Source organism: Meles meles, chromosome 2 (assembly GCF_922984935.1).
Source record: "Meles meles chromosome 2, mMelMel3.1 paternal haplotype, whole genome shotgun sequence".
NCBI lineage: Eukaryota > Metazoa > Chordata > Mammalia > Carnivora > Mustelidae > Meles > Meles meles.
The window spans coordinates 58,255,767-58,278,926 of NC_060067.1; the positions used below are offsets into that span (position 1 = coordinate 58,255,767).

The 23,160-nt window shown below is 43.7% G+C and overlaps 1 protein-coding gene across 5 annotated transcripts in view; it reads right to left on the minus strand.

Moving 5' to 3' along the window:
* The window catches only part of CC2D2A (coiled-coil and C2 domain containing 2A), a 135,245-nt gene that overhangs the window by 82,084 nt on the left and 30,001 nt on the right, over positions 1 to 23,160 (minus strand). For 4 of the 5 annotated variants that reach the window (XM_045998084.1, XM_045998081.1, XM_045998082.1 and 1 more), the window contains 6 exons: positions 17,136 to 17,234; positions 16,231 to 16,401; positions 11,582 to 11,744; positions 7,707 to 7,843; positions 6,960 to 7,091; positions 304 to 513 (listed from right to left, as the gene is read on the minus strand). In XM_045998084.1, the coding sequence (XP_045854040.1) occupies positions 304 to 513; positions 6,960 to 7,091; positions 7,707 to 7,843; positions 11,582 to 11,744; positions 16,231 to 16,401; positions 17,136 to 17,234 (912 nt within the window). The remainder of the gene's footprint in view (positions 1 to 303; positions 514 to 6,959; positions 7,092 to 7,706; positions 7,844 to 11,581; positions 11,745 to 16,230; positions 16,402 to 17,135; positions 17,235 to 23,160) is intronic. The other variant, XM_045998083.1, reaches the window with a different exon arrangement.

A 23,160-nucleotide genomic window follows, 5' to 3' on the forward strand; every position in this document is an offset into this window, starting at 1 on the left:
ATGCAAGCAAGACACAGCTATGTATCTTCCATTAAAAGCCCACACTCCCTTGTAGGTGAGACTACTTGCACCATTTTAACAAACCTTTCTTCTTAAGGCAAGTGTGAGCCACTGAATTTGCACAGGTGAAATGTACATTGTCATAGCCTTCCGTTTGCTTGCAGATAGAACAATCTATCATCCATCACAGGCCGAGGGGGCATGTGTAAGGTGTGCATGAACATTTGCTGCAGGCTGGTGTTTTTGTTGCTTGGGCTCATCAGAAGCACCAAACCCATCGACAGTAAGAACGGAAGAATGTACCTTATCAGTGAGGAATTTTGCCTTGTTTCTCTGGCGTCTTGCAAGGTACTGGTCGTATAATTGGGCCAGCTTGGCTGCCAAAACATGCTCTCGGCTAAAACAAGGATGATGAGTGAAGATTAACCCTGAAATATCAATGTCCAGTTGGAAATTTCCAGGGGGGTCCCCAGATCCAATCATGTGTTGACTTCTGTGGACATATTTTACTGCCTGTTAAAGAGAACAGAGTATGGGGGGACCCCAGTTAAAGCACTCACTGGATAATGATAATTTAATGTGCAATGGGACAACAGCCAGCCACTTGCACCAGGACCCACAAGTGGGAATATATGAGTTTATTTCTTTTTAGCCATTCTGTTTCATTTTCCCACCTTCCCCCAGATCAGTAGACTATTAATGTATACTTAGGACTTATGATTTCCTGTGAGACTTCAACACTGTGTATCTTCATTTTCTTTAATAAAATAATGTGTCTTACTCCTATAACATTCAATCTGTCTTTGATGAGAAGACCAAGAGATTTTTTGCTTAGAAAAATGTCCTTGTTAAAACCAGGATGTGTTTACAAATGGTAGGCTTGAATAGGAATGGACTGACTCTATTTCAGTACCTTCCAGAATATGCTGAGTTGAGTCTCCATTTCCATTTATAGGGAGGGAAGACCATCTCTGCTGGGATCATATTCCACTGTTATCTCATGTCTTATAAAAACTCCAGTTCTGATCGTTAATATCCTTATACTTCAGACTGCCACAATGGAGGGCATAATTTCTTTTCTTTTTCATCCGGATGACAGTATTCAATTATAACCCACATTTGTGTTAGAAGTTTATTTTATTTTTTATTTTTAGGAGACAGTGAGTGGGGGTTGGGGTTGGGAAGAAGGAGAAGGATAGAATTCCAAGCAGGCTCCATGCCCAGCATCCCCACAGGGCTCAGTCCCATGACTCTGACATCATGACCTGAGCCAAAATCAAGAGTTGGACATATAACCAACTGAGCCACCCAGGTGCCCTATGTTAGAAGTTTTTCATCTGCATGTGGCCACTATGTGTCTTATGATCACCCAGATTGCTGAGATTAATTAAAAAATTTCCACCTCACAAAGACATGTACAACAAAACAGCATTCTATAGACTTAATAGAAAATTCCTTTCTAATTGCTCTGCTCCTGCTGGTTCTTGCCTTTCTTCTTGCCATGGGGTTCCAGAGTTATGAGGTCATTCAGGGTGTGCCTCTCAGGTTCCATCTTGTACTCTTCTTGGTATGAGTAAGTAATGTGGGTAGTGTGGTCCAATTTACCTGAAACGTTACCCAGGGCACCTGTACTTCATTTCTCCTTCCCCACATCTGCATTAGCCCATGGTCAAATGATTGCTGGTGGTCTCTGCCTTAGGCTCAGCTCAACCACATAAAAAAAGCTTCTAGGACTGTCGTAGTCACTGGGCTAGACTGCTCAAAAGAGCCTAACTCTTCCTATAAGAGATAAAGATGGTTCCTTGTTTCTCTTTTTGTTAAATTTAATTTCTTTTACTATACACTGAGAATGATCATGAAAATAGTGGAAATAATTTCTTCTAAGAATAAATGATATTTATAGAACATATTATTTTAATCTTGAAATTGATTTGATTCTTCACTTTTTAATTGAAAACCAAAACCCAAAACTACCACAGGTGATGCAAATGGATTATTTGCTGATGGTCTTGGTGTGTGTGGAGATGCATGCCAATGGAGAAAGAAATTTAAAAGCTGTAGAGGGGTGCCTGGGTGACTTAGTCAGTTGAGTGACAAACACTTGGTTTTGGCTCAGGTCATGATCTTGGGATCCTGGGATCAAGCCCCTCACTGGGTTCTGTGCTCAGCAGGAAGTCTGCTTCTCTCTCTTCTCTCTCCTCCTTCCACTCCTCCCCTTGCTCATGTATTCTCTCTATAAAATAAATAAATCTTTAAAAAATTAAAAAAATAAGAGTCATACAGAAAAAGAATAATCATTGCTGGGATTAAAATACAAGTCTCTATATTTGCCCTGGGAAAACAACAGGAACAGAGTCTGAATCCAGTCCAGAGCCTGCTATAGATTCTGTGGCTGTTGTTCTGGTCCTCTCTGGAAGTTTTCTCATTCCCATCTTCTGGGTGTGAGGTGAGGGTCACAAGTCTCACTTACAATTGACCAGTTTGTCCTTGCTATGGATAATGTGAATCTTGGAGAAAAAGATAGAGTCCTTTCCCCTGGTGTTGTTAAGCTTAGATTATCAAGGGTCATGAACACATGGAGAATCCTGGTCTGTCAGCAATCAGAGGGAATGAAACTAGTCAACATTCAAGGAGAACCAGGGAAAAGAGAGGCAGAGAGAGAGACAGCCACCAAAGTCCTGGTTCCCAAAGTCCCTCCTTCATGTTTATGATTTATCTCCAGATCCTTCCCAGTTTTATGGACCACCAAATTCTTTCTTTACTTAAGCTGATTTGCTTTAGTTTTTATCATTTGCAAACCAAAGAGTGCTTATAACATAGTAGGTGACCAGGCTCTGTGTAACATCGGTGAGAATGGTGGAGAGGGAAGAGGTAATCTTACCAAGTGGTAATTAACAAGGAGGTTGGAGTCAGTAAATTCCTCAAACTGTAAACAGTTTTGTGAAGGGGAGGCTCCTACACAAATGCCTCCCAGGAATGTCATGCCAACTTCTAATCAATCTTTAATTTTTAAAAAAGTGTAGACTCTGTGCTCAACGTGGTGCTCAAACTCATGACCTTGAGATCAAGAGTCACATGCTCTATAGACTGAGCCAGCCAGGTGCCCCCTGACAAAATTTGCAACACTTGACATTTCTGTCTACCCGTATACTAGGGACAGTCTCAGGCCATGTTTAAATATTGCTAGCTTTATATTCTCTGAGTTTAGGACAACTGAGAATATAGTGGACTTTCCGTTAAGGATGGGAAGAATAAAAATAAAAGAAGGAAGGAAGGAAATATGGAAGGAAGGAAGGAACGGAGGAAGCAGGAAGGGAGGGAAGGAGGAAGGGAGGCAGGAGGGAAGCTATTGGGATTGATTTCAACAACCCTGACCCTACTTTGACATCAGGATTAGGTGAACTGCATTTTATATTGTTTATGTCTGATGTTCAATGTCCCCTTGGCATTTTTAAGTTTTGGAATAGTTCCTTCTTAAGAGGTATTCAATTGCATTCTTTCTCATTTGACGTCTAACTTTGTTCTTTGCACGATATGGACTCTCTTTTTATATTTCTCTATTTTTTAATGGTCTCTCACAAAGGTCTTGATTTCAGAAGAGTAGAATATTTCACTTTAACGAACTACTGATGAGGGATGGGTTTGGTCAGTCCTGCTGGGTTAGCTTTGGGCCTGAGAGCTCTGAGGCATAAATTCAGCATTAATGGCCCAGGGAATTGCCAACTCCTGATCCAGAACAACTAACTTGGTTTTCTGTCACGGGGATGCCAGGGTTATGCCAAAGCCCAGGAAAGCCACTGTTCTGCAGGAGAGACAGCTGAAGAGAGGAATAAGGAAGGAGTTTTCTCTAGAGATATTCAACTCAGCTGAATCATTTTAATAACATTCAGTTTGTACTTTGATTGAGGTGTCCCCATGTGCCAGTCTCCTACTCAGTGCTATGGTTAAAAGAAGAAAATCCCATCTTTGCCTTTAGTCATTTTCAGGCTACTAGAGGTTAGTGGAGGGGGAGGAGATGCGTTAATAAGCTATCAGTGAAGCCCTCTTGCCCGTTTATCACCTTCTGTATTCCTGCATTGTGTCAAAACTTCCAGATGGAAAGTCTGTTTAGATTTAAGACTAAAAATATAGGTCATATGCTTTTAATATTTTTTTCTTAAAGGCAAGCCTCTTACATGGAACAGTGGAAAAAACATGGGTTTTGACATTGGACAGATCTGAATAAATGTAGGAAAACGTAAAAGTTAGTAAAGAAATAAAATTGTGAAAATACTAATCCAGAAAGAGATGCTTATATTTTGAATCACTGGAAGGTTCCACAACCACATTCCCCCCCAAAAACTGAGGCGTATGAGTCCACAGTGAATGTAAAAGGTCACGTGGAAAGAGGGAACATGCAAAGAGAATAGTATCCCCTCCCTCTAATTTAAACCCTTCTGTATCCTTCCCACACACTCAGATATATGCTTCCCACTTTGCTAGATCCAAAGCCTGACCCTCTGGGAAATGACCTTGGGAGTCCAGTCCTTTTGGCTTTTCTCTCTTAATTCTTTTGCTCTGTTATGTTGGATGACCAGCCCCACTGAGTGGGACATTCTCCTTCTTTCCTTCCTCATTTCTGTACGCAAGATGGGAAGATCTCTCCTCTCATAGGTATTGGGAGAAAACCACCCTGCTTCTCTCTGCATGTCTCATCCTCATGGCTCCTTCCCCACAGGGAAGGAAGAACATGACCAGAGAGTCAGCTGGAGCCTGAGAGCCATTGGTCCGGGTTCTCTGCTGCCCCTTCTTAGCTCTCTCCTGAGAGCATGCTTACTGGCCCTGCGTGTTCTCCTCAGCACTCCTCATGGTGAACTCACCAGGGCTGTGTCTAGACGGGAGCGGAATTCATGGGATTTGGAGCAGGAAGCTCATCTGGTCTGGCATTCCAGTAGCCTTCGGCTGTCCGGTTTTACCCTTAGGGAGACCGATCTCTGCATCCCTCTATGACCCCCGTGCATTTCCCAACTAGCTCACAACTTCTGAAGCAGACAGTTAAGATTAATTGGCTCCCTTAATACCCAACTCAACATAGTACTTACTCTTCTGTTTTCTCACTGCAACTCATAATTTAGTGCCTCATTATATCAGTGTATCCTGCTGAAACAGATGGAAGGTGAAGGAAGACTGATGTATTACTGGATATGTGCACAAGGGGATGATTGTCTTGATCACTAATTATATCATGTGTCTGTCGTGTAAGCAAACAGATGACAAATCCCTCATGGACTGTGACTTGGGTTTATGGTTGTTTTGTGATCATCTACTCCCATGATCACGTTTCTGCGCAAAGTAGCCACTTTTTTTTTTTTAAACATTTTATTTATTTGACAGAGAGAGACACAGTGAGAGAGAGAACACAAGCAGTGGGAGTGGAAAAGAGAGAAGCAGGCTTCCCACTAGCAGGGAGTCTGATGTGGGACTTGATCCCAGGACCCTTGGATGACAATCTGAGCCAAAGGCAGACGCTTAACTGACTGAGCCACCCAGGTGCCCCAAAGTAGCCACTCATTAATACTTGTCTGTAATAATAAAATGTCATAGAAATTCACAGTTTAAGAAAAGTGGGATACAGTGACATCACCTTAATACCCACAATGCTCCTCTGAGATAGAGAAGATTATTATAGCTCCTATTTTTCAACCCAGGAAATGGGCACAGAAGTAAAGGGACCCGCCCAAAGTTGCACAGTAGTTGTTGACAGGACAGCTCAGATGCTCTGACTTGCACCTGTGTTTTCTCTGCTGGGCAGCATGCTTTCCAGAATGATCATTAAATCCCCTCATTCTGTTTCACTTAATCCGTGTTGAAATATTACAAATATAAAATTTCCTGGGTTTCAGAAGGAGGTGATCTTTTCTCAGCAGCTCAGGAAAGGAGAAGCAATATAATTAAACACTAAGGCAGGCAACTGCGTCTGTTGAACACTAGTCAGCACCTACTGAGCTCAGCTCCAAGCTCTCGAATGTACGAACTCCACCCATCTGCACAACTATCCCAGGAGGTAGGTGCTATTATTATGTCCATTTTACAGATGAAGAAATTGCAATACAGAGAGATGACAACACAGAGTTTGCCTCATGAATGTTAGTGCCTGGACTTACAGCAGGCAGCTTAGTACCAGACTTTAGGAAAACACAGTAAAAAGGATTTTCAAGGATAGAAAATCTCCAGCTGGGGGAACCTGGATGGCTCTGTCAGTTAAACAGCTGACTCTTGATTTCGGCTCAGGTCATGATCTCAGGGTTGTGGGACTGAGCCCCCTTGGGCTCCACGCTCAGTGGGGAGTCTGCTTAAGATCTCTCGCTCCCTTTCCCTCTGCCCCTCCCCCTGCTGGTGCTCTCTTTCTCTCAAAATAAATCAATAAATCTTAAAAAAAAAAAGAGAAAATCTCCAGTTAAATAATAAAGAGACATTGAGTGGGAAATAATCCTGCAGCATCTGTGAGACGGCAGAGAAAAAAGAGAAAAATAAGGCCGGCTCACTTGGATATGCAAATAAAGTCACTAACTTAGTCATTCCTATGTGGGAATGCAGTCCTTGTTTAAGAAAGGATTAGGTGAGGGGGGTGACTGCCTTCAGCTCAGGTCATGATCTCAGGGTCCTGAGATCGAGACCCTTATCTGGTTCGTTGCTTGGCGGGAAGCCTGCTTCTCCCTCTCTCACTCTCCCTGCTTATGTTCCCTCTCTCGCTGTGTATCTCTCTGTCAAATAAACAAATAAAGAAATAAATAAAAGAAAGGATTAGGTGAGCAGAGCAGACTAGCTCTTACATAACACACCTGCTGTTTGTTCCTTGCGTGTAAGATAGTGAACTTAAAAAACAAGGTAGAATGTTATGAATTTAGTACCCCAAGCTACTGGAAGAGGAAAGCACTGTGAAGCACCTTCATGTGTTAAAAATGAAGAGTCGGGCTTACCTTTTTATACAGTGTTTCAAGTTCTGCCTTAATGTCTTGTGCCTGTGTCAGCATTCGTGGTCTGGAAGGAAACGCCTTGGTGGGGTTGGGCAGTGCCAGGATTCTCCCATCATCTCCAAACCACTTCCCGCCCTGCAGATCCAACAGAGGCAAGAACACCATTTTCTTTTAACTGGAGAGAAAATGGTTTACAAAATAAACAACAGTTGCCAGAAAACTCTGGGTCGACATACACATTTCACGGACCTTCCTCTGTCCCGACTAGATCTTTAAAAGCCTCATTTCCATTAGCAACTGAGTCTTCACTAACACCCCTGCCAAACTACTTGAAGATCTAATTCTCACTCCCCTCCAGAAAAACCATAACAAAAAGCTTACAGGAGTGCTCAAAAAAAGTATTTTCTAGTCATTAAAAATTAGAGGAAAAAACCATAGGAGAAAAACAATTGTGAACGTTCAATCTGTGGAGAATTAAACATTGTGCATTGTGCAAAAGTCACCAACATCTGACTCAGCAGGAGAATCCCAAGCCCTGCCAGTAGAAGATGGGCTTTTTGGGCAGGGGAGAGGGTGTGTGGTCTGAGGATCACCAAAGGTACTAAGAGACAAATTAAAAGAAAAAAAAAAATTGAACCACTGTCTGTAGACAGGAGGGCATGAGCATGAGGGTGTGGTGACTGCCCAGGATGGGAAGATGCTCTGACCCGAAACACGCCTGGGGGCTACAGGTGGGACGGGGCAGCTTACGGGCTCCTGCGTCAGCAGCCTGTTTTCCATGGTGTTCTGACAGGCGCGGGGCACCTCCGGTCTTGCCCCAATATAAAGGCCTTCGTCTTCCAGAAATCTGGGCTGCATGTTCTCGGGAAGCTTTTTATACGTAGGCACTAGAGAGTACACAAACAAACACCGCAATATTAGTGCCAGCCTACACACTTCAAACTACACTGGAAATTGCATTTGTGTTCCTGGAAGCTGCAAAGGCCCCATCTTAATTCTCAAGGACCAAGGACAAGAGGAACCTGTTCGCTGTGGAACGGTGACAGGACTCCGCGTCTCGCTCACCAGCGGGGCCTGCTGTGGGGAGGGTGGTGTTCACATCCAAGGGCCTGCCCCGCTTGCTTGCCTGCCCAACGCACCTGGGCCAGGCATGGCTTGGAACCTTTCCTTCTGTACAGAAGGGATGATTATATCTATTCCCTGGGTTCTCGGATGAATTAAAGGAGGTAAAGTAAGAGAAAGTGCTGTGTAAGTTAAAAAGTTAAAAAGAGGATAAAGGAGACAGAGCAGGGAGGGAGGCTTTTCTCAGGAGGCCTTGCATTTGCACCGACTCGTGAAGGTTGAGAGGGATGGAGCCTGGGGTAGTGTATCCCCCTCCCCCAAGGGCATGGTGTGGCCCAAAGAGTGGGGTAACACTGGGCACTGTGGGGGGGCGAGCAGGGGCAGGGCGGACGGAGGGCCCTTCCAGTCATCAGCAGCTTGAGTTTTGGTCAGGGGATGGACCCCTGAAGGCTCCACCCAGGGAGTGACCTAGCAGATTTTCAGTTCTGGAAAGATCCCTGGGCATGCTTGGGCAGAGTAGGCCAGAGGAGAAAATAAGCGAAGAAGCCAGGGGACCTGTGAGTGTCTGGAGGTAATTTGGGAGTTAATGAGGAAAGGTGGAGAGTCTCTTGTTTATAATTATCTCACTCTGAATCTTGCCAAATCCCCGAATCTACTAATTTTCCTGTATGAGGCCCTTTGCACACTCTGCTTCCCAAACTCACCCACGCAAAACAGCTAATGCCAGTGTTCTTGGAAAGAGCGACCTCAGATTCCTGAGACAATGGGGGCAAACCTGAGCAAACATGGGGTCTGCTCCCAGCCTTCCATTCACATGGCTAGGCAGCTGCCCGGCACCAACCCAGCGGTTTTCGAAGGTTTTCATGGAGACTTTTCTGCCTACTCTCACTCTGTGTATGCTTACCGCTTGTGGACATGCTATCATACACACAAAGTTAAATCAGGAAAGGATGAGATTAAAAATACGTGCCAACAGAAGCCTTGACATTTGCTTCCTGCGTCCCTGTGGCGAATGCACTCTGCTTTGTCGACTTTTCTCCAAGCAGTGACAAGAACGGCCCCAGTGACAAAAATATTATTACTCTTGATCCCCTGCTATGTGCTGGTCACAACACAAGGGCTTCACTCAGGCTATTTCCTCCGTGCTCAAAGGAAGAAGAAACACCTGGAGTCATGTCGTAGGATCGTTTCAGTTCCTCCTGTTTTCTGGTGAGGCACTGAAAACGGAGAAGCTCGCTCAAGGTCATTCCTCAGGGAGGAGGAGCTGGGGCAGTGTGGCTCCCCACCTCCCGTTTGCTAGGCCAGGGGGTGCCTCCCCTCTGGACTGGAGCTCAGATTTCCCACTCAGAGCAGGTGCCAGGTGCCGCTGGTGCTCCCACAGCCTCTTCCAACACTCCTCTCCCACCCCGGCCCCTGGTCTGAGCCAGCTCCTGGGGTCTAACCTCCTCTCACAGCCCAGGGGGGCTCCAGGGACAGGCCTGGTAGGGAGTCCTCTGAGCACAAACACAAAAGAGATGGCACTCCTCCTTGGGCAAGGCTGCTGCCCATGCCTTTCTCCAAACCCCCAAGGAGCATCAGGGCACATTGTGCCCGGTGTGTGGCTTCTGCGGCTGGCCTCCCAGGTAAGAGACCCGCCTTCCGTCCCATCACTAGCTTTGTGGTCTCAGACTAGTTCCCTAACTTCTCTGGGCTTCTGCTTTTTCATCTGTAAAGTGGGTGTGAGAAAGAACCCTTGTCCAGCCCTGGTGTGGAGCCAGGTGAGTTTATACACAAGTACTTAGAAAGGTACCTGGCAGAGGAAGGGCATGGAATGCGTTTGCTATTATTGTGTTGGCAAAGTTGTAACCTCTGGGCACCTTTCCCAGCTACCTACTTTAAAAGGAAACCCAAGATGTCCAACAAATCCCAGTACTTTGAACCATACACGATTCAAAATGACCTATCAAAATGGAACAATAATTTATCCTTGGCTTGGCATTTAACTGGAACTCAGAACATGACAAATGAAAAGAAATCCAAATCCCAGGTAAGGTGAGTGCAGCCCCCTTCCCAGCCTGAGGGGCTGTCCTGGGGGACTCACATTTTAAGCTTGAACTATTAGCTAACCAACTGGGGAGGTCCCTCAGGCACTCTCGGGAGGAAAGAAAATTCCAGGGGAAAAAAGAACAAAGGGAAACCCAGGGCAGAAATGAAGCAAGGGTCAGTCACTAGGAGTTAACTGGATGGTCCCTGCTCTTGTATCCCGGCCATTGTCCCCGAGGTGAGGAAGCTCAGCCGATCTGCTTCGTACCTCCCTCAGAATCTCTGATGTGATCATGTCCTCTTGCATGTGAGTGAGATGCCTGGTGGCTGGGGACTCCTGGATAGTCTCAGGGTGGTGCCCGCAGACAGGGGAACCAGCCATGGGAGTAGAGGGTTGGGGCTTTCAGCCAGTGCTGCTCTCTATCCCCACCTCTGGGAGAGGACAGGGACTACAGGGTTCATTAATCACTAATGGCACTGAATTGGTCTCTCCTGTGGACATAAGAAGCCTCCACAAAAATCCTAGTTGTAGGGGTTTGGAGAACTTTCTAGTCGATGAACTCATGGTGGGGCTGGGAGGGCGGGGACCCTGGAGAGGGGATGGAAGCTCCACGATCCTTCTCACATGCCTTGTCCTATGACTCTCTTCATCTCTGTTCTCTCTCATATCCTTGTTTTTTGTTTTTGTTTTTTCTTTTTTTAAGATTTTTAAAATTTATTTGAGAGCAAGAAAGAGCACAAGCAGGGGAAATGGCAGGCAGAGGGAGAGGGAGAACCAGACTCCCCGCTGAGCAACATGGGGCTCAATCCCAGGACCCTGAGATTACAACCTAAGTCGAAGGCAGGTGCCTAACCAACGAAGTCACCCAGGTGCCTACATATCTTTTATTATATGATAAACCAGTAAATGTGTTTCTCTGACTACTATGCACTGTTAGAACAAATTATCAAACCTAAGGAGGGTGTCATGGAACCTCCGATTTGTGGCAAAATCAAACAGAAGTATGGGTAACCTGGGGACCCACTACTTGTGACTGGTGTCTAAGCAGAAGGCAGTCTTTTGAGACTGAGTCCTTAACTTGTGGGGTCTGTCCTGACTCCAGGTATAAGTGTCAGAGCTGAACTGTAGGATATCCAGCTAGTATTGGAGAATTGGTTGGTGTGGGGGAACCCCCCCTCACCCCCAAATCTGGACACATAAGTGTTCTAGCAGGGTTGAGAGGGAGTAGAGGAAGAAACAGAGAGATTCTCCTCACAGCCTGAACCTCAGACTCTCTCAGACTCTCTGCCCCAGAACTGGTTGCCAATTTGATGAGGGGACCCCTCACAACACCCTGGTGTTTCTTGGGCTATTCCATCAGCGAGTGAGTGTTCAATGGGCATTTGCTCAAGTTCTTTATCTTTTTTTAAATCTGAAGATATTTCTTGATTAGAAACTGGGATCTGCTGTGGAAATTGGAGATCGTCAGGCACCAGCCGTATTTCACGTGAAGGAAAATGAAGATGCCTGAAGCGAGCAGAAAGGCAAGAAGCACAAGTACCTGTCACCCTGCTGGGTATGAAGAGGAGTTCTCTTTCCATCTGCAGTCGAACGTGGACACTTTCGTACTCTGCGGGTCTGACGGCCATGAAATCCTCAGCTGTGTGGTCTAAGCCCAACAGAAAATCCTCGTCATCCTTGGCACTAAGCAGCTCTTCCTCATCCTGCATTACAATAAACAGCAAGAAAAACTGTGCTGTGATTCTAAGTCTACTTAGAAAAACAATGGCATTAAACTCATCCAACAACTTATCTTACAAGACAGTGATTTTTTTCTTGTATTTTTTTTTTAAAGCAAGGGTAAGACTCGATGGCCTTTCATGTTCCCCAAGCAGGTTTTCTTTGTTTTTCACTCTTCCACGTGGTTGGAAAATGTCAAAACCAGAATGGGCTGAAGTCAGAAGAGATATGCTGGGCAAAGCAATGGAAATTTCAACGACTCTGGGCTCTGAGGGTGTATATTCTTCTGCATGTACTTCAAGTCCTTGGGCTCAGAAGTTACGTGGTATGTTAACCTTCCCCCGACCCCGACCCCAAGGCAAGACGCTGTAAGCAGTGTCCACACCTGCAGCCCAGCCCCAGCCACATTGCCTGTGGGACGTTGGGGAACTTGCCAGCCATTCTAATCCTTGGTTTTCTCCACTGCAGGACGGGGACATTAACAGAGCTTACTTCTTAGGGTTTTGTGAGGATAGAGTTACTGGACGCAGGTAAAGATTCTAAGCGCTGGACCTGCCATCACAAATGATAGCTGTAGCATGTCAATTGAATATTTCCCGATCTTTTTCTCCTTTTCTTCCTTCCTTTCTCTGTCTCCTCCTTACTTTTCTCCTTCTTCTTTCCCCTCCTCCTCCTTCCCCTCTTTTTCCTCTGTCTCCACTTCCTCCTTCTTAATTAAAGCTTGGTACCCATGTAGGAGGAACAACCTTTAAAATCCCAGGGAAATCTGCACAGGTGATAACCTTGCTACCTGCCTTTTCATATTTCCTCCCAAATAAGCCAAACAATGAGAAGGGGAAGTAAATCTATGGGGTAGCCAAGCTCCCAGCACAACCTGAGAACACAGAATGCCAAAAACTTCAAAAAAGGAAAAAAGAGAAAAGTGCCCTCATTTCAGTGTGTGATTTTTTTTTTTCTCGCTTAGACCCCCTTTTGGTTTTGTGGTAAGAAGAGACAGACAGAGAAAAATTGCAGACAGAGGTGGAGAGCTACACAGGATCTAAAACCTCTGCCAGAAAGACTAAATCCACTTTGAGTATAAAAGTACCGGAAGAGGGTCTGAGCGGACAGGGGGATGAAGTACAGGGAAGGGGCTTCACAGGAGGGCATGATTTCAAAGGGCAGGTTTAGGAACACAGAGCTTCCAGGGGAAAAACATGCAAAAAGGAAGAGAGGTGGCTTGTTGAGACACGTCATGTCTCATGTCTCGGTTTCAAATGCCTACAGATCTATTGATAGCTTTGCCTTCCAAAAGCAGAACCTGGTTCTCCCTGCTTTCTGTGGGGGCCTCATTTAGTGACTCACTTTTAATGAGCGGGATATGAGTGCAGGTATGTAGCTTCTGACTCTAGGTCAGGAAAGGCACTGTGGCTTTGTCCTTGCTTTCTTTTGGATCACTTGCTTTAGGGGAAATCAGCTGTCATGTCAGGAGGATGCTCAAGCAGCTTTGTGGGGAGGTCTGAACTGAGCCTCCTGCCAAAACCCAGCACCTGCCGGGCAGGAGAGCAAGCCACCTTGGAAGAAAACCCCCCCAACCCAGTCAAGCTTTCAACTGACCGCATCCTTGGCTGCCTTGCCTGCAACCTCACGAGAACCTCTGGAGTCAGAACAAGCTGAATATTGACTTGTAAAACAATGACTATAAATAAGCTGATGTACTCCCAAGCTTCCATAAACCTAGCTAAAAAATTACATTTTGATTTTGCTGTTTGTGCTTAGGTGTCATATCCAAAAACTCATTACTAGGACCCATGTCAAGGAAGTTTTTTCCTAAGTTACCCCCCTCCCTCCAAGGAGTTTCATGAATTCAGGTCTTACATTTAAGCCTTTAATCCATTTTGAGTTAATTTTTTGTGAATAGTGTAAGATCGGGGTCCTCTTTCATTCTTGTGCATGTGAATATCCAATTATCCCTTCACGATTTACTGAAGAGACTGTCTTCTCTCCATTGAGTATTCTTGGCTCCCCTGTCAAATATCAGTTGACCATACGTACTTGGGTTTACTTCTGGGCTCTGGATTCTGTTCCACTGGCCTATTGGTCTGTTTTTATGCTAATACCATGCTGTTTCAATGACTGTAACTTTATAGTATAGCTTGAAATCAAAGTGTGATGCCTCCTGAGAAGAACAAAGCAGGAGGCATCACACTTTGATTACTTTGGCTTTTGGGGTCTTTTGTGGTTCCACATAAATTTTAGGAGTTTTTTTCCTACTTCTGTAAAGAGGGTCATTGAAATCTTTATAGAGATTACATGGAATCTACAGATGGCTTTTGGCAGTATTGACATTTTAATAATATTAATTTTTCTGATCCATGACATGGGATAATTTTACATTTACATTTGTGTCTTCTTTGACTTCTTTCATCAGTGTCTTACATTTTTCAGAGTACAGGTCTTTCACCACCTTAGTTAAATTTATTCCTAAGTATTATATTGTTTTTGAAACTATTGTAAATGGGATCAATTTCTTTATTTTTTCTAGAAAATTTGTTGTAATTGTAAAGAAACACTACTGATTTTTGTTTTTATTTTGTTTTTAAAGGTTTTATTTATTTATTTGAGAGAGAGAGAGAGCATAGGGTGGGAGAGCGAGAAGTAGAAGCAGACTCCCTGCTGAGCAGGGAGCCTGATGTGGGGCTCCATCCTGAGATCCTGGGATCATGACCTGAGCTGAAGGCAGACACTTAACCAACTAAGCCACCTGGGTACTCCCATACTACTGATTTTTGTATGTTAATTTTGTATGCTGCAACTTTGCAGAATTCATTGTTTAGATCTAACAATTTTTTGGTTGAGTCTCTAGTTTTATTTCTACATAAAATCAAAGCATCTACAAATAAAGACAATTTTATTTTTTCCAATTCAGAATCCTTTAGTTTCTTTTTCATGCCTGATTGCTCCAGCTAAGTCTTCTAGTATTATGTCAAAATAGGAGTGGCGAGAGTGAGCACCATTGTCTTGTTCCTGATTTTAGAGGAAAAGCTTTCGAGCTTTCATTACTGAGTATGATGTTAGCTGTGGTTTTGTCACAGATGGCTTTTATTATGTTGAGGTACATTTCTTCTATGCCTAATTTAAGAGTTTTTATCATGAATAGTACTGAATTTTGTCAAATGTATTTTCTGTATCTATTAGAATTTCTTTCCTTTTTAAAAATTAAAAAAAATTATTTATTTAAAAATTTTTTCAGTTTTATTGAGATATAATTGAAATATCCAAATCTTTTTTTTTTTTTTTTTTTTAAAGTAAACTCTGTACCCAATGTAGGGTTCAAACTCTGAGATCAAGAATTGTATGTTCTTCTGACTGAGCAAGCCAGGTGCTTGAATTTCTTTCCTTTTTAACACGGAAAATTTTCCATTGTGTGTATATATCATATTTTATTTATCTGTTCATCTGCTGATGGATATTTTGGTTGCTTTTACCTTTTGGCTATTGAGAACGTTTCTCTCAGTGTTAAGTGTACAAGTATCTGTTTGAGTGCCTGCTTCTATTCTTTTGGGCATATACCCAGAAATGGAGTTGCTGGAACATAGTAATTCCATGTTTAAATTTTTGAGGAATGACCAGACTGTTTTCATAGCAGCTGTACCATTTTATGTTGCCATCAGCAATACACAAGGGTCTAATTTCTCTACATCCTTGCCAGCCCATCTCCCTTCTTTCCTTCTTCCTTCCTTCCCTCCTCTCTGCTTCTCTCCTCTCTGCTCCCCTGCCCTCCCATCTCCTCTCCTCTCCTCTTCCTTCCTTCCTTTCTACCTTCCTTAATAAAAGCCATTCTAATTTGTGTAAAATGGTATCTCATTGTGGTTTTGATTTGCAGTTCCCTAATGACTAGTGATGTTAAGTTTATTTCATGCACTTATTGGCCATTTGTATATCTTCTTTGGAGATATGTCTATTCCAGTCCTTTGTCCATTTTTTTTTAACGGGATGTTTTCTTTTGTCTTACATGTGCCATGCACAATTACAGAGTCTGAGTCATAGCTTGGGTGTGGAATGGAGCACAAAAAGCTAATCACTTGTGAGGCTGTGGGAGGAGAGAGAGAGAGAATTCCTTTGCCTTGGAGAGGCCAACATTTTGCATCTGAAATGAACGCAAATCACTGTGTGGCATCTCGCAAGAAAAATCTGTACGCTACCTTGTTCTGTTTTTCTTCTTTTTCCACAAGAAAGAAATAGATATTTAATCAAGGTCCTTATTATCCAAATTATGGGGTAAAATCAAAGGCTACAGAAAGTAACGTGAACACAGTATTCATTTTGCTTTCCACTACAGGATGGATGAGCTGTTGTGTGTGGTGGCGGCAGGTTTGCCCTCAGCCACTTTCCTTCTGACGAGGATGTCATCATTATCGTCACCATTGTCACCACCGTGGTCATTAACACCATCATCATCCCTCACCTCACTACCATCATGTTAAATACCGTTCTGCGTTCTCCTTGCGCAGGAGGCTCTTCTTCCTCTCCCTCCTCCTCTTGGTTCGTGCCAGCTCTGGTTTTGGCTTTTGGTTTTTCTTGTGATTCCTCTGGTTCGGGATCAAAGTTGAAAGTGAAGAAGTTATAGGCTTCTTCGGCAGAAGGGAAGCCAGGTGGAACCTAAGGAGAAGCGGCGAGCGATAGAATTTCAGATTGTGGAAGTGGAGATGAGTGGCACAGCTCACCGACAGCAGCCTGATGTTAGTGACATCGAGCGGATTCTAGGCATCCTGAGCGTATTACCTTTGTCGAAGGCACAAGATGACCTGTCACGAACTTTAAACGTGCAATAGGCAAGTGGTGGTTTCCTCGAATAAGTAGCTTTCATAGTCACTTTTTTATAAACTAGCAAACAATCTCAGAGGCACATAAATATATTATTTATAGGAGTAACAGCTTTTGAAAAAATGAGTAAAATACCAAAAAAGTAGATTCATTATTTTATAGATCAATGCTGAGATAGTTTTGTTTAATTATGAGCAATTCAGGGGTCTGTTAACTTTTAAAAAAAAAATAACATTTTTTGTTTTGATTCTTCTTGAGTTGGTATTCCCTTTCTTCCCCATAATAAAGCTGGTACAACTTCAGAGCTGAAAAATTAGTCTTTTTGCTAACATTTCCTGCCCTTCCATGCAGCCCCCTTTACCAGTCAGGAAGTATTTTAATCGTCCTGCTGGTTCTAGCATTTTAAAAGTAGGAATCAGTTCTCATACTTTTTTCTTGCATATTCCATGGTAATAAGAGTCAGGATATGTATATAAGCATCTGTCATAGGATATTTTTGAAAAACACAAACAAATCAACAAAAAACATGATTTAAAGCATGCATGATTTAAAAAGACAGGATTTCTCACCGGGGGTTTAGGCCTGATTTTTTGTACAGAATCACGGAATTTTACTCTTGAGTCACTTTGGGAATCATCTTGTTGAGTCCTCTGTACCTCCTCACCTGCCTGTATGAGCAGAAAAAAGGATAAGTAGAATATTTATTATTTTAAAAGGGTTTTATTTATTTATTTGAGAGAGAGAGCTCGCACGAGTGAGGCGGGGAGCAGAGGGAGAAGGAGAAGTTTCTCCATCCTGAGCATGGAACCTGATGCGGGGCTCGATCTCATGACTCTGAGATCATGACCTGAGCTGAAATCAAGAGCTGGATGCTCATCCGACTAAGGCACCCGGGTGCCTCAGGATAGACAGAACATTTAAATCAAGAAACTAAAGATGTTCTAAAACAAGCATTAACTCTCAAAGGGGAAAACCTCGGACCATGGGTGCAGACCATCATTCCTAAGGAATGAAATACTTACAAATGTCAAATATATTTGAAGGTTAAGGTTGCTGAATATTTTCTTACTCAGCTGTCTCTCTCAAGACCAAATAAATACAAAATTTTATACTCAAAGGACCATAAAATGACAAATGCTATTTCTTCTACAGATCAATAGATGATTTAGTTCACAGAGGACCATTTCCAAACAACTTACGAAGATAAGCATCAGTAATCCCTGGGTATGAATAAATCTGAAATACACCCTCCAGGGTGCGAGGCCTGTCCTCTTGAGCCGCTGGACCTTCTGCCCGTCCCTCCCCTCCACGGAAGCTGAGTTCTGCCTATGATAGCTCAGTGTGGTAACTCCTATTATGGGGGCTCCCTTTGTCCTGTGATGGCCAGTCCACCGAGGGTTGTCCCACTTTGTCCTCATCTCTGCTTCTAATCCATCCCTTCCAGATCCTGGCTACTTCTCCTTTCCCACCCAGCACAATCCAAATGCCAAGCCTTCCTTCAGAGGGACTTCAGGCTGTTCCAATAGCATATCTAGATCTCATTGTAAGAAGGGACAAACTCTTTTTTTTTTTTTTTTTAAAGATTTTATTTATTTATTTGACGGACAGAGATCACAAGTAGGCAGACAGGCAGGCAGAGAGAGAGAGGGAGGAGGAAGCAGGCTCTCCACTGAGCAGAGAGCCTGATGCGCGGCTCAATCCCAGGACCCTGAGATCATGACCCGAGCTGAATGAAGAGGCTTTAACCCACTGAGCCACCCAGGTGCCCCGGTTCAAACTTATTCTACCTGTGATGGAAACTTTGTTATTATTATCTGGACTGAGACTGTGTCAGAGCATGGAATAATTTTCATCAGGGGAAATGGAATGTGGTGTATTTGCACCAGCCCCTCCCACATATCCTTCCCAAATCCTACCTGTTTTTCCAGATCATGCAAAGCTACTTCCTTTCTCAGACTCCTCCATCCTAAAATGAAATCTCTTTTCTAGAATCTTATTGTCTGAGGCACATCGGGTGCCACTCTGTCTAGCTTAGTAATCAAACCATAGGCTCTGGAGCTGCCCGCCTGGCTGTGAATCCCAGCTCCATCACTCACAGCTTAGACCACTTGTTCTGAGCGTCAGGTAAAGCAATGGACCTAAAATACGCTTACAGTGACGGCTCAGTCACGGTGGGTCTCATTACCACATTCTTGATTTTCTTTTTACATGTCTTTGATCTCCCTGGTTGGCATTTACATCACATGGCTATAAACGTTTTATTTTAGTCTGCCAGAAACTAGAGCCTGAGGCACAGAATTTTACACAAAGGGAATGGTATATATTTTTTTATTATGATAGATTACACTTAACTGATACTCTGGTTTTTCTTCTGGTCATGCTAGACATCTAGCTACCTTTAGGTGAGCTTTCATAGCACCTGGTTTTAGCTTTTCCAAGGATATCAAGCTCTCATCACTGGCCTCCAGAGACCCACTCAGACATTCTGAGGCTTAGACAAAACCAGGAGGGCTAGGAGGCTCGGGCAAATCTTGCTGGGAGCGGACGCCATGAGACAAACGTCCACAAACGTCCACAAACGTCCTCTCTTCCAGGAACTAGGCAGGCAATTCTGAGAAGCAGTCTCTTCAGCAGGGCCCTGGCAGGATCGAGCCCTGATCACCACAGCATTAGCCAGCTCAGTAACATTTGCCAGAACTGACTTTCCCTCCTGATTCTTTCTCCCCAGTTCCCAACTCCTGTTCATTGATACCACTTCTCAGAAAAAGCCATACAGATAAGGCATTGCCTCAGGCTCTAGTTTCCTGTGGGAAGTAGGGTCCAGAGAGGAGATAAATTACACCTCCAAGGTCACAGAGCTGGTGAGTGAGGTTGCCAGCATTTAATGCTGGGCAGCTGGGGTCCAGCATCTGGGCTCTTCCTGTCCTCCATTCTTTGCTCAAATAGGATTTAAATGGACAACTTTTTTGATATTCCTTTTGGATTGAGGTCTATACATCAAGAAATCTACTTTGTGAGAAATTCTGTTAACCTGAGATCAGGTCTAACAAGGGCAGCTGAGTCCCTCGTTCACGTAACTTGGCTATTTTGAACCCTCATCCATGGTATCATTGAAACACAGCACTGTAAGAGAAAGGAACTGTGGAACCCGGCCTGCCCAACACAACTTCACAGGAAAAGGAGTCACTCATTCCTGCCAGGTCAGCCTGTCCTGTCAGGGAGGGACGCCAGGCATGCAGGTTGTTGAGACATGAGTTGAGCTCTGCACCCCGCCACTCCCGCCCACTTAGTTTCACTCTCCCCTTTGCTAAGTTATACAGGCCCTGCTGGCCAAATCAGACTTTAAAAAGGCACTATTGTGATTAACCTGAATCCAAAGAAATATAAAATACAATGAAATTGAATATCGAAGCTGTTTCATTTCCAATGCCAAAATGTACAAGCCTGAGGCTTCTCCTTCCGTGCAATTGACTAAGGTAAACACACATATTTATCTCACTGAGTGTGCCTTAGAACAGATTTTTCTTTTTTTTAAGATTTTACTTAATTATTTGACAGAGATCTCAAGTAGGCAGAGAGGCAGGCAGAGAGAGAGAGGAGGAAGCAGGCTTCCTGCGGAGCAGAGAACCTGATGTGGGACTTGATCCCAGGACTCTGGGACCATGACCTGAGCTGAAGGCAAAGGCTTTAAACCACTGAGCCACCCAGGCACCCTGGAACAGATTTTTCTTTACTAGGACTTTTTTTCTTTTTTTTTCTTTTGTGGAGAGCTAAAATCATCCAGTATTGCTATGGTTCCAGGACTGTGCTGAAAGCAATTTTGTACATCCCTTCCACATTGTCCACCAGAATTCACTTTGACAGCCACTTGGGATCATCAAGGAGAAAACAAAACAAAACAAAACAAAACAAAGGGAGGTATTTTTAAAAAGCCAGTGGACTAGAAGGTGAGTTAGAGCCAAGATCTGAGAGCCCCTGCTTGGCTAACTGAAGACTGAGAACATTAGCCCTGTCCCACCCCTGTAACGCTAGGCCTTCAATGCTAGATTTTGTCTGAAGTTACAACATCTTATCTCTTTTCTGCTCTATTTCTCCTTTCCTGTCATCTCCATGTTCCTTATAGTCCTTTTTAGTTCTTAAAATATTTTAAAAATATAACTTTTTTTTATAACTTCATAACTTTTCTATGATAAATGAAACTTTAATTGATCCCCAAACTGATAGGAGGTAACCACTAGCCAATTCCCTTTCATTTAAGAAAATTCTAATCCTGTAACCAGTCATTACCTCCATCCTACACAAGCTGAGTTCTAACAATATACCTCTGAGCCTCCTTCCATGTTCTGGTGTGAGAGCCTCTGGCTTGCCAACTGTCTTTTTGATACAAGCACAACAAACTTACTAATAGTACTTCAGGGACCAAAAAATAAATAAATAAATAAATAAATAAAGTGACTTTTCTGAAAACAAAACAAAACACAGACAGAGAAGTCAGCTGATGTTTGCCTCATGTTGTTTTGCAAATTGGCCACGAGTGCATGCAGAGGGCAAGGAGAGACTGAAGAGAAGCAGACCATTCTAGATTGGGAGGTGATTATTTTAATAAGTGAGGGAACTTACCAGGCATGTCTTGGGTGGCTGCAAGATGAGGAGATCCTCACGCCTGCCTGCCAAATCTTGGAAGTTTATACAGACGTCCTAACTGGGTTCAGTCAAGTGTACCAGACAGATGGTCAACACCACATTCCTATCCCAAGGCTATATGCCTGGGGCAACTTCCGGGAGTGGGGAAGGCAAGTGGACCACACATTCCCAGGACAGGGGAGGGCATGAGGAACCTCCAATTACTTGGGTCCAGCTTGCAGGTCAACCAGTGGTCATGTCTTTTTGATGACCTCTTCCAACACCTCAAATCCATAGAATGGCTCTTAGGGGATACAGAATAGAATAGATATAAGTCACGGACCTGCTCACAAAAAACGATAAATACTCTGTAGGCCAAGGGAGTATATTTTTACTTCTATAACTTAAAGCTTTTGGGGGGATATTGTATTCATGACCCATGGACAAGAGAGCTGCTATGATTTTGTGAAATGATTATCAATCAGAAAGTATAGACAGGCTCAGGGATACCTGGGTGGCTCAGTTGGTTAGGCATCTGCCTTCAGCTCAGGTCATGATCCCGGGGTCCTGGGATCGAGTCCCGCATCGGGCTCCTTGGTCAGTGGGGAGCCTGCGTCTCTGTCTGCCTGCCTCTCACCCTGCTTGTGCTCACTCTCTCTCTCTGACAAATAAATAAAATCTTAAAGAAAAAAAAAGTATAGACAGCCTCAGATATGAGACCAGATCATCCAATCATTTAGCCCATCTGACCAGATGCCAGGATTCATACACCTAACAACATAACAGAAGTGTTTGTGTCAAAGCTGATGAGATTTTATGTAGTTTTTCTTTATTTTTCAGTATTTTAAAATTATGGCTTACAATGAAGAAGATAATTGGAATCAAAGAGAAATAAATGTCTCCTCAGCAGAATGGAGCAACGAACTGTCATAAAGCCATTTCATCAGATCTACAGGACATTCCTACTAAAGAACCACAGGCCATGGCATATGAACATGGCTGTAACTTTCCTTGTAATCATGCAATCTTTGGCTTAATTTGGGATGAATATAGGCAAAATGTTGTAACATCTCATCACAGAAAAAGAGAAGGCATCCTCTAAGCAATCAGTGATCTCTCCACAGAAATTTCTTCACACCTGTGCTTTTTTGTCTCAAGAGTAAAAACCAACCCAACCATTACCATCAACAACAAACAAGTGGGTTAGACTTGCAAACACCTCACTGAGCCATTTGTTCTGTTCTTCCCTTCCTTCTTCCACCCTCTCATAGGCTTGTCCTTCATCTATACCCCTGACAAGATTTTCTCTTTTACTGGCTTCTTGTCCTCCTCATGGGCCTCAACTGTCAGTTTTCCTCCAAGTGTCAAGACCTTCCTCATTCAGTCTTCTTTCTTTTAGGAAACAAAGGCCGCTCAAAATTTCAAAACTCACCACAGTAGAAATGCTTATTAAATTCATTTCTCCAGGCCTGGTTCCTTCCTTTGTGTATGTTTCTAGAGACACACACATTGACATGTCCCCCTAGCACCTCAAACTCAAACAAAAATCATTCCAGTACACTCAAACCACATTCCCAGCCTATGGTTGACTGCTTTCCATGGCTTGTAGGAAACAACTGAGGCCCTTTGTGTGATATTCAAGGCCCCCACCATTCCATGCTACTTTCCTACTGCACTCCTATCTCTCTCTTCTTCCCAGCAAGATCCAGAGGTCCAGCAACGCTGACCCAAGGGACAGACTGGGAATGAGAAAGAACTGGAATCCGATCTCAAATCCCGCATGCATGCCTGTGACCTGGAGATGGCCTCGTGGCTGCTTTGAACCTCAGTTTACTCATCCATCAAATGTGAATGAAAACAAAAGAACCCACCCACTGGGGTGCTGGGATAAGGACATATGAGAACACAGGGAAAACACCTGGCCTGAGCAGGACTCTATAAACAGTAGCTATGATGATTATCGATAAGTGT